At 36.0% G+C, this 11,892-nt stretch overlaps 1 protein-coding gene across 7 annotated transcripts in view; it reads left to right on the forward strand.

The window, feature by feature from the left end:
* SATB1 (SATB homeobox 1) overlaps window positions 1–7,442 on the forward strand; it is a 126,242-nt gene extending 118,800 nt beyond the window's left edge. For all 7 annotated transcript variants that reach the window (XM_072412430.1, XM_072412431.1, XM_072412432.1 and 4 more), the window contains 2 exons: window positions 4,764–4,967; window positions 5,663–7,442. In XM_072412430.1, coding sequence (XP_072268531.1) covers window positions 4,764–4,967; window positions 5,663–6,187 — 729 coding nt within the window. In that variant the 3' untranslated portion in view covers window positions 6,188–7,442. The remainder of the gene's footprint in view (window positions 1–4,763; window positions 4,968–5,662) is intronic.
* The last annotated feature ends 4,450 nt before the right edge of the window (window positions 7,443–11,892 follow it).

Here is an 11,892-nt window from a genome sequence, read left to right on the forward strand (position 1 = left end):
TTGCAGCATACAGCTTAGGCAGGCATTACTGTTAAAACCTTCATGCAGGGTAGTTTAGTATTAACATCAATACTATGAATTAATATTATTACATTTAAATGTTATTATCAATTTACAAATCATTCCACAAAGGCGTATGTTAAAAATCATAAACAACTCCATACACAATAAAGCACATAGAAGTTCCAAATCTGATACAAAGAACCTATTTCTTTAACAAACTAACCTACTTTGAATTGAAAAATGTGACATCAAATTATTTATAGGCATTGTTACCTAATGTTTATAACCCGCCCGTGTATTTATAATACTCCAAACGTGTATTTAAGAATATTAACTACTCCTACATTAATAATAAACCTCCAAATATGTTAATAACAACTCCACCCTTGTCCATAAACCTGTGTGATTTGTAAAGGAATCATTAGAGGCTTACAGAACCAAGAAAAATTATATAAATCTAGGAGTGGCCACAGTGTAATTAAGAGCTTGTGCAAACACTGTTTGTCCTGTTAAATCAAATAAAAGGCTTTAATGTGATCTCTTTACAGGTTTAAAACTCAATGTTTGTCATTTCTTCTATCTGAATCTTAAGTCTTACATATCAGTTAAAGTTGAACACCCAGGGAAAAAATGAACTTTTGACACTCCTATATATATATATATATATATATATATATATATATATATAAATAAAATGACAGTGAAATTTCAGCATATTCTTGCTTACTGTTGCAAGACGCCTGCAGATGGTATACTGTTGCAGTGCAGTGCATAACAATATTTCTTGTGTGGCAGATGGATTTGAGACCTTTATTCCTCAATAAATTTTGCTTTATACTACATAACTTTACAAGATTTGAGTTGTATGTAGCAGGTTTGATCACAGCCCAGCATTCATCTGCATGGCATTTTCAGTTCATAGGCAGTTCATGCCAACAATAAAAGTAAGTGGCAAGCAAGGTTACTGGCTGCTGTTAAAGACAGAATACTGAGTAGAAACAGGGCTCTAAGAACAGAAGGTGTCAATTTAGGCTTTTGTCGATTTGAAAATTAGCAACATCCTGAAAGTTCAAATAATTTATTTGCTTGTGTTTATTTCCTATTTTTTTCTGTAGTATGTTTATACCCTCTGTGTTGTAGTTTCTACCATCTGGTGTATATATATTGCCATTTTTTTAATCTTTTAAAACCAGCCCAGCTTTTTTTTGTAGTAGTAGTAGTAGTCATAGTAATAATTAAGAGCCAATTCACAGTTTAGATTCTTTGAAGCTTCCATTATGCATTTAGTCACCCATAACTTTGTTTTTCTGAGTTTTTGCATGCACTTTCAAGTTTTTTCTAATACATTTTTACAGGTGGGAGAATGATTCTGCACTTGTGTGCCACTACAATGAAGTATATCTTTAGTTTTCATAATAATAAATCCATAACGTAGTGGTCACCTGCAGCCTTGGTAAATTTTGTGTAGCAATGGAACCCTGAAATTATCCACTATTTTTGCCCAGTCATAGCCTGACCTATTGCAGTAATTAGCATGTTCAGTTACCAACAAAAAATGGCACTGGATGTAGGAGTAAAGGGTCAGGCTAGAAAAGATGGCGCATCCAAGTTTTTAGACGATCTGGTTTTGCCCATGTTGTTTGAACTTATTAACTTATAGAGATGTGAAGGATCAGGAAGGGTAAAGACAGGTTTATAGCTGGTAAAGTTGTGGGTAAAGTCACTATTTGCAAACCAGAAAACGCAAAGATTCAGGACATCTGGATTGCAAGCTTAGAACTCCAACTAGGTGTTCATGTACCTAAGATTGACCCCTTTCAAATTACAACTGCTAATTTATTTTTTAAAAACATAATTTTAAGAGATATTGTATGTGCCTTTACATGTGCTTATGTTACCATATTAGGTACAGATGTTATGTCACTAGTCTGTGCAGTATTAATAAATGCAGTGATAGAAAACATTTATGTGCCCCAGGTGCAGTTTTTACATACAGGAAAGCACTCATTGTGAATATTCTACACAGTATATAGTCTAAACAGTGATTTTGTAAGTTGAAAAAAAGATTTGTGAAAAAATTAACCACAAATGATTTTCCTGTTAAGCAGTAAACATTTTGCATATACCTACAGCTAAAAAAGGCACACATTCTTCTAGAGTTTAAAGGTGGCAATATTTATATATCAATATAATGTAGCAGACTGTAAAATTCAGAGAATTCCTAACTAGAGTTGGGAACATGATGGCATGGTGTCGTCATTTTAGCTGGGACAAAAAAGGGCAACCCCTGGCAGCCTTTACAGTTATGTATCCAAAATGCAGAGTTTGACAGTTGAAGGGAACAAATAGGCAGATAAAAAGGGATATAACCTGTCTCTTTCTGCAATAAAACCCTGCCTGCTCGCTAATTGGAAATTTAGTTCTCCTTTAAATGCAATCAGTTTAAGCACCTGTATTTGACAGGTTGGGAAAGGGACACGAATTTTAAGTGTCACGTAAAGTTACACAAACTCAAAGAGTGAAGATTTGTTATTTCATGGGGAACATTTAGAAATTTTTTTTGTGCCAAATTAGCACCTCTTATGCCACTATAATCTTTGTCCTAAATCCTCCTGAAAACTAGTAGTCTTCTTTCTGTTATGTTAAGCCGCATACACACCTGCAGTTATAGTCATTGGAAAGGACCTTTTACGATCCTTTCCAACAACTAAGGACTGCACGATGCATGAACGAGTGCTGTACATACAGCACCATTCTGCTCTTTGGATAGGGGAGGGGAAGAACGACAGAGCGGCACCCCGCTACATGCTCCACTTCTTCCCTTGCATTAGGATCATTTGTCGTCCATCGTCTGTGGACCTGCCAGGACGGTCATATGGACGACTGGCGCTGTACACACACCAGATTCTTGTCTGATATCAGCTCTGAGCCAATTATCGGGCAAGAACCATTGGACATGTGTACGTAGCATAAGATTTTCTAGATATTCTGTAGATATGGGCAGCATGGTAGCTCAGAGGTTAGCACTCCGGCCTTTGCAGCACTAGATCTCAGGTTCAAATTCCAGCCAGGCTACTATCTGCATTGAGTTTGCAGGTTCTCCGCATGTTTGTGTGGGTTTCCTCCCACATTCCAAAAAAAAAAAAAATAAACAGGTAGTTAGATTAATTGGCTTATCCTCAAAATTGACCCTAGACTAAAATAAAGACATTTGAGTATTGGTGGGCCATTAGTTTGTGAGCCCCTTTAAGAGACAGATAATGGCACAGCTATGGACTGCAGCTATAGCACTGCATAATATGTTGGCGCTATATAAATACTGTGTAATAATATTATTAATATTCCATGCCTACCGACCTTTTATATATGTTTATGAGATCTAAGGCATTGTTAGGTTTAGAATATTTCAGGTGAGATTTAGTGATGTCAGTGCTATGCAGCTCAAAGTTCCCCTTGCTGGATGCATTGACATGGGAAAGCTAAGTCCTGCCTCTGCACAGAGTCACGGTGTAAAAAAGTATGACAGGTCAGTTATGGGACAAAGATCAAAAGCAGGTAGACCACAGGGTACTGGAAATTAATCAGTTGCCCTCTGCCTTTTCTGAAGCACAGACTTTAGTTCCTCTTTAACTACAGTATGGTAGAATTGGTCTTCTCCCAACTGGGCTGTGCTCTGTGGCCAGGCTGTGTAAATCTGGTTGCAAAGAAATACAAATCCTTTGGGAGGTAAAACAATTCCCATATAAGTATTTCTTCTGTGTAATTAGCTGTCTGCCAAGACTTCAGCTTTAAATAGCATTATTACTTTACATTATTACACTTAATCCACTGCTACTGGATACTGTTCTAGGTGATGAACAAATATTCTATATTAGAATCTGCATAAATTGGCACTGGCCCAAAGATTGACAGACTCTGTGTCTACTTTAAATATATGGTGGAAATATACATATGGTTTCTATATATTCTTTTACATCCTCTGCTATAAACTATTCTCAGCTCAGGAAGATTATTTTTTTTATAGAAAACTACTGAATACTTTTTAGGTATACCATATTGATCATTTAATCTTCATAAATTATTTAGTTTTTCCCAGTGGGCAGAATAAAATGTCATCATTTGCATTTCTCAAACTTTTACAATATAAAAATATACATAAATAATCCATTGTGTAGCAGGTTTAGGTTGAAGGGAAAAAACTAAAAACAGGATTATCTATAGTGCACTGTAAAAACTATACTGTATATTTTACAAATGCTCTGCTCCTGTAAACACTTCAGAAGGAGGGAGGAAATATCTCTAAGCAGAGTATAAATATATGTCCCTGTTTCCAGCTAATCCTGAACAACGCAAGTGGTATATTTTTTCCTCCATTTGACGACAGTGGCCACTAAATATACAAAGACAGTAAAGCTTCCTAATGGAGAGGCAAGACAGTAATACCTATTCTTTCCAAATGTAATGAAAAAAAACGATGAATATACTTTAAATCTGAAGTTACAGTTGTGGGTCCGGTTGGTTTTTAGGAAAACTGTCTATAATGAAATAGTTACTTGTGTTCTATGTAATATGCAGCTAGGGGTCTTCTATAGATATTAGGATCAATAAGATAATATATATATATACACAAAATAAGTTCTGTCAACATGTAATAAATAAAATATGCACCAGTGAAGAATATATGTATTTCATTTAGTTTACTTCTCATAAAAATTTCTGTGTTCTGAAAAAATACATTTTCTTGTATGTTGTTATTATAGGGCTGGTTATGTGAACTACTGAGGTGGAAAGAAGACCCATCACCTGAAAACAGAACTCTTTGGGAGAATCTATCCATGATTCGCAGGTTTCTGAGTCTTCCCCAAACAGAAAGAGATGTTATTTACGAACAAGAGAGCAATGCAGTTCATCAGCATAGTGAACGGCCATCGCATATGATCCACGTGTCTACAGAGCAGATTCAGGTTAGTATGCGTCTTCTGATAAAGTGGCCAAAAGAATGTGGTCTTCTGACCATTTTTAATACGTTTGTTGAGTATGCCATTTCTAAAGCATAGGCACTGATATTGAATTCCACCCCCTCTCCCCTTTGTAGCTGTAACAGCCTCCTTTCTTCTCAAGATTTTGAAGTGTGGGGGAATTTGTGGCCATTCTGACAACAGAGGGTAAACTCTGAAAAACTGTCCACATATATTTTCTTATTTAGGATATAGATGTATATATATATATATATATGCGAGATTCACAGTTGCAAAACAATAGTATATTTGTTTAAAATATTGCCCTGTCAAGTGCATACATATAGCACCTGCTTATCTAGCTAGTGTCAAGCCTTTGATCACATGGCCTTTGTTGAAATGTGGTGGAAATACAGGTAGAAGTACTAAATTATTAGCTTCACCTAAAAAATTCTAACTTACTAAGCACATTCTGCCCCACTCCAGTGCCTATGCATATAGATGGTGCCAATGCATTGAACACATAGCTCCACACATGCTGGAATAGGCTCGATATTAAGACAAATGAGTGGCTATAATCTAATAATGTTTCCCCCCAAATGTTGGGTATGTGACTGCTCTGCTCTTCCCAAATATTTTTTTAAATATTTTCTTATTTTTTTTTGTAATTAACCTTAAAGAAATATTGTTTGTCATTTCAGCAACAGCAACAACAGCAGCAGCAGCAGCAACAACAGCAACAGCAGCAGCCACAACCACAGCAGCAGCCTCCACCACCTCAGCCACCGGGCCCTAGACTTCCACCCAGACAGCCCACTGTGGCATCTCCAGCGGAATCAGAGGAAGAAAACCGCCAACAGTCCCGTCCCAGAACAAAAATCTCAGTGGAGGCCCTGGGCATCTTACAGAGCTTCATTCAAGACGTCGGCCTGTATCCAGACGAAGAAGCCATTCAAACTTTGTCCGCTCAGCTCGACCTCCCCAAATATACTATTATAAAGTTTTTCCAGAATCAGCGCTATTATCTGAAACACCACGGGAAGCTGAAAGACAATTCTGGCTTAGAGGTAGATGTTGCCGATTATGAAGACGAGGAGATGCCCAAGGATATGGAAGGGGAAACCCAGGACAAATGTACTAGTACACTGTTTTCTGTTAAGCTTGAAGATAATATAACTGGAGATAGAAACACAGACATCACTGCAGACCTAAATGACTTGTCATAAAGTATTATTATTTTATTCCAATATTCCACTGGCATTATTAATTCCAATTCCATCCTATATACTGTCCGTTACACATTTATTGTACATTGTGCGGCTAACAAAAAGTGGAAGAAAAAAAGAACTTGCACAAAAATAAATAAATAAAAGACAAAATAAATGATGCAGACAATATTTAAATGTTTTACTGTATCTATAAACTTTTCTTAGCTCCAGAGGAGACAATGGACATTGTTTTGAAGTCGGTGTTCACTGGATAAGCCACAACATACTTGACGAGCATGATGCTTAGTGCAGGCAGAATGAAAGTTGGAGCCTTGAAACAAGCATTGAAACCTTTAATGGTTTTTTGTTTTCTGTTTTCCTGTTCCTGTACACACACTTGATCTTCAGAGAGTCACGCTTATATATAAATAGGAGAGTATGTTACTCTTGCACAGTCATAGGGTACAGAAGAGCTCTGTGCTGTTGGATGCAGTTAAAATTGATAACATGCCAACAAATGCCTTGTGTTATATGGCACTGCCGTAAATTAAAACGTTTTTGTTTTCTTTTTAGAAATAAAGGTCACTGTACTTTTCTTTTTTTTTTTTACTTTTCTTTCCATTTTTCTTTTATTGCTTACAGAAAAAAGAATACTATATGTGATTGTTTGGTCCCATATCTGTAGATTCTGCAGCATCATGATGTAATTATTTTTGGGGGGACTGTTTTTTTATTATTATTATGTTTTTTTTTGTTGTAATATTGCTTACCTTTGTTACCATACTGATTTTTGTTTTCTATTTATATATGTATTTTGATGGGCAGTAAAACAAAGTGTCTTAAAAGTTTTAAATAGAGAAAAATGTGCTTTACAGAGTTGCCTATAAAAAGTGCTCTATGTTATTCAAGCAATTCATACTATAAGCTTCACTCTTATTGTGGTATGCAATTTTTACTATCATGCAAACAAGCTTAGGTAAATAAAACAATAGATCACCTTAGAAACTTATGCAATTAATGTGAAAAAAATAATTGATGTGTGCAATGTGTCTTCCCTTGGTTTACAATCAATTTTCAAGCTACATCTGTACAAAGTTTCTGTATAAAGGTGTATTTCTTTTTTTATTGAGTTTATGCCTATGAAAACACCAGTTATTTTGTTACGGCTGGCTGTTTTTATAAATGTATCACAGTTTTTCTTTATGCAAAGATGTTCTGACTAGAAGTGGTTATTGACTGTAACTACACAATTAAAAAATTGTTTGTATGGTAAGATATGGTAAGGTTTGTGTCTGTTCACAGTGTATAAAAATAGAGAATTGCTGGCTGTACATAGTAACATGGCATTTCGGACAGGTAAAAAAAGAAATGGTGGTCTATATCAAACTGGTGGTCTATGGCAAACTCAAGCCTTTTTTTTTCAGAAATAGAGCAAAACTAGGACCCACATCAGTCTTTTATTTGTTCTCAATTGTTCTCTTCAAACCATTGGCAATGGTATAGTAAGTAAGGGAGAATCTCTGTAACTGAACCACACATCGTGGTAAAAAACCCTAACATGGAACAATCCTTCGCCACTTTATCCAAAACAAAAAAAAAATGTTTTGACCAGATTTGCACAGGAACTCAATTATAAACAATTTACATATTAAGATTTTACTTTCTTCACATCCACAATGGTTGACAAATACTAGTATTGTTATAGTAAAGCTGAACCAGTTATTCTAACTGTGATGGGTCCAGACCTTGTATGAATTTCAGCTCAGTGGTAATCAAGTGGCTGCTGTGGTTTTGCTACTTTGATAAGGTAAAGAGCAACAATCTGTAGCAGACACCAATCCCAAATAACCTTTCTTTGTCATTGCTATTCCCGACTAAAAACAAACGTTAATTTGGATACCATAGGTTGCACAGGCACTGAAATTCCAGCATCATTTGATTTTTTTTGCTAACAACACTACTAGTAAGTAAGTACTATTCCCATCATGCAACACAAATTGGTGTACATATTGGTTGTCTACTGGCCTGTCCAGTAAAGTATCCTGGGAGAGTTGGTGAGGCAGACTGGGTGGCTGAGATGTCTGCATCCCCCACTGCAGAGAATTGGGCCTTCATTACATTGCTGCTTATAAATAAACAGCTACATGGGGACATGGGGGGCTTTTACATGAGGGGTGGTGTGGCAATGGAAGCATAACAACCACCAGTCTTACCGATGGGAAACAAGGGATGCAAAATCCTGTAAATGAAATACTCAGATTTATCACAGACTTCAGCATTCTTTGCAAAAAGAAGATATTGATTTAGGGTAGAAAATAGCATTTAAAACTTTGTCAAAGTTTTGACTTTATATACATGATATACATGAGATGATCATTTAGTGAGTAAGGTAAAGTTATGTTTACTTTCAGGTAAAAATATGGATGGTGGGGGGGGGTTAAAATCCTTGTCTGGTTAGAGAAATATTTCCTCACTTCTTCCTCTACCTATTTTTCATTTTCCTCCTATCCCAACATTTGACTAAACAAGATGTTATAGAAAATTGGCCTAAGTGAGCCCCGGTTAACAGCAAAATCCAGACAGCATTTTTGCCCAAACTATAAAATAAAGTTTGTGAAATGAACACAGCTTCCTCTTTTTTCAAGCAGACCTCCACATATACAAATATTGTAGCACAATCTTCACTGTTACATCACTAAAAGTATTAATTACAACAGTCTACATGCCTAATAGCAGCCTCTTGCAGTCTCTGGGCTGCAAAACTTTAGTAGGAAGTAGGTGAAACAGTGGTGCCACCAATTACAACCTCCAATCACCAACATTTGATACACTTCCTACTATCACCATCAAAAAACAAAATAATGTCTGCTGATGATTTTACTGTATACCTAACATTCTTACATATCATAGGTTCACCTTCCTAATAAATGTTAGGTATGACAGTAAACACATCAGATGACACTGACTATTATTAATAATATTTCTATTACACAGTATTTATATAGCACCAACATTTTATGCAGTGCTTTACAAAGTCCATAGTCATGTCACTAGCTTATAGGTGTGCCAAAGTCATACAGGACACAATGTGTATTCAGATGCCTGAACAGTCCTGGGGGAACAAGACACAGAGCCCATTTTGATCCATGCAGTGCATTAATACACATGTGCTCATTAAGGCAGTCCATTAAAATGAAGGGGATGCCAGTGCACCACCAAATGCAAAGAAAAGCACAAAACTATTTTTTTCTAACACAATGCACTCATGTATTGTTGCTCGTTATCAGCCACTGGAACACAAGTGTTGCCTTCATGTTTTAAGGTCATATTTAATGATACTGCAATGCAGCAATGCAAAATTTTTTGTTTTTCCAAAATGCATGGATATAAATGGGGTCCTTGAAACCTTACCTGAGTGGTCTTTTGTTTGGTAAAGCACTGTACTAGTTAGGAGTAATTGGAAAAGGTATTGCCACCCTATAAGTGTAAGTTCCTGAAAAGGAACAATCATGACACAATATACATGTTACAGCTTGGGTTTGCCTTTACTTTAATATACCAAGATATTTTCACTGCTCTGCTTTGCAACAAGCATTCTGTTTCCAGGGATTAGTATTTTAAATTATATATAAAAAATAAATATTTAAAGCCAATAAGTTATTTTGTAAAAGGCTTCAATTTGTGTAAAACGTTGCAGATAACATTGAAATTGATATTTAAAATGCAGTACCCCATATCAACCCTTTGTCCTTCCTGCTGTCCAATGGAATAGCCCTGCCGTGTTTCCTTCATGTGTTTCAAATTAATCTTCAATTATATTGACCAGCTCTTTACCACAAATGCATCTACTGAGAGTGTGAATACAGCAGTCTTCTATTTATTGTATCTCTATATAGTTTCTACAAACCTTCTGGTATATATTATTTGACAGTTGGGTAAATTAACAATCCAAAAAATGCATAAACGTTTTTTTTTCTTCGCGCACTACTTATGAAATCAATAAATCTTTAAATTGAAAAGGTTTTGTATTGCTTATCATGTTCCCTGGTAATCAGTAAGTGCAGGGTACCCTGAATTCATAATAAGTTAACAAAACACAAAATTGCCCATTTTTAGGAAACCTACTCAGGACAGTTTTATTTTGTGCTACTGTATCTTGGATAGTGTGTTTCTTTCCTTTTTCTGTTTCTCTTCTTCTTATGTAAATGCAGATTATTCCTAGTCTGCAAAGTTCTACAAATACCTACTGGCCACCTGCCAGTAAAGTCCACCTATTAAAACTTCTTATGATGGTGTGTAAAAATGAAACACTGCTACTGAAATTAGAGCAGAGGCCCCATTTCCGTCCCGGCCTATCCCCCTGTTCTAGCAACCATCCATACCATCCTGGCTGATCCCCATTACTATCCTGGCTGGCCCTGTTTTTGCTTGGACTGATCCCTTTCCATCCTAATTGACACCCTTCTATAGTTTGGCTGGCCCCAGCTCCATCCCAGGCATTGTCTCTCAATAAATAAAGAATACTTTGTAAATGTGAGAACTGGGATATATGTGTGCTGTGCATAGAGCAGGTAGACTCAGGTTCATGCCTCTATGAGCCCTTGTCACTCTCAGTGCTTTGAAGCTTACAGTGCTAATGGTGACCCAGGCCTCTCCCAATGCCCATTTTCCTGTGGATCTCTTTTCTAATACCTCAGTAGCATGATCTAGTTTTCTAGGATTAGATGTGTTGTATGTATACACTTTGTATGTATTTCAAGTATTAAAGTCCCACTTTGATCTGGTTGCAAACAAAGATTCATTATGAGTTATTATAGGACTGGAAGTGTGTTTATGCCCTATAATCCTAAAAACTGACCTCATATGATTCTAACAATTAGTTTTTAAAATGTCTAATCGGGATGGGAAACATCTCTGTAAATTTAGAAATCATAGGTCTGGAATTTAATCATGTTAACAAAGACAGATTTTTGCAAACTATGGAAACCAATTATTATTTTCTTACAGTCCAAGGTTTACTAACTCCATGCCTAATAATCTCAGCATCTCAAGATTTCCTTCATGTTGCACCGTCGTTCCCACTAATGACAAGACCCATTCGGGAATACTAAGGAAAGTCAGTAAGGAGACTTTGTTAGGGGGTCAGGAGGAAAGGGAGAGGGTGCTGCAGGTGACTTTTACCCTGTCTAACTTTAGGACATTATAATTCTCCACTTGCATAATATTAAGGCTTTGGAATTATTGGTAACTTCTTCTTGTAAGTCAATCTAATACAAAGTCAGAGGAAATGTTAATTCTGATGCTAGAACTGGTGGCACCAATGTCCTGAGTAGTGAATAATTAATTAGTAATGGAAAAAATAATAATTGCTGCATGTTTTTGAAGAGACGAGGAGCAGGTGCCATCAAGGAGGCTTGAAATACCATCCTGTCTGAACATCACAGCTGCTGGAACACCACCTGAATGCAAAATAAACCTATTAATTAGCCATTTAAATCCTTTTTAGTATATTTAAATATCTGCACCTTTTTTTGGCTTATATTCCTCCTAATAATTTTAGCACAATAAACTTTATGTAAAATGAACCTGATTTATCATTATACAAAGATTAAGCAAATCAGGACTGTGAAAGGGAAATACGTGTACATATAATATATAGGAGGGAGTTGCTTTGAAACTTTATAGCATTGTCAAAAATATCAAATATATGTATGTATGATCTG

Source organism: Pyxicephalus adspersus, chromosome 5 (assembly GCF_032062135.1).
Source record: "Pyxicephalus adspersus chromosome 5, UCB_Pads_2.0, whole genome shotgun sequence".
Taxonomy (NCBI): Eukaryota; Metazoa; Chordata; class Amphibia; order Anura; family Pyxicephalidae; genus Pyxicephalus; species Pyxicephalus adspersus.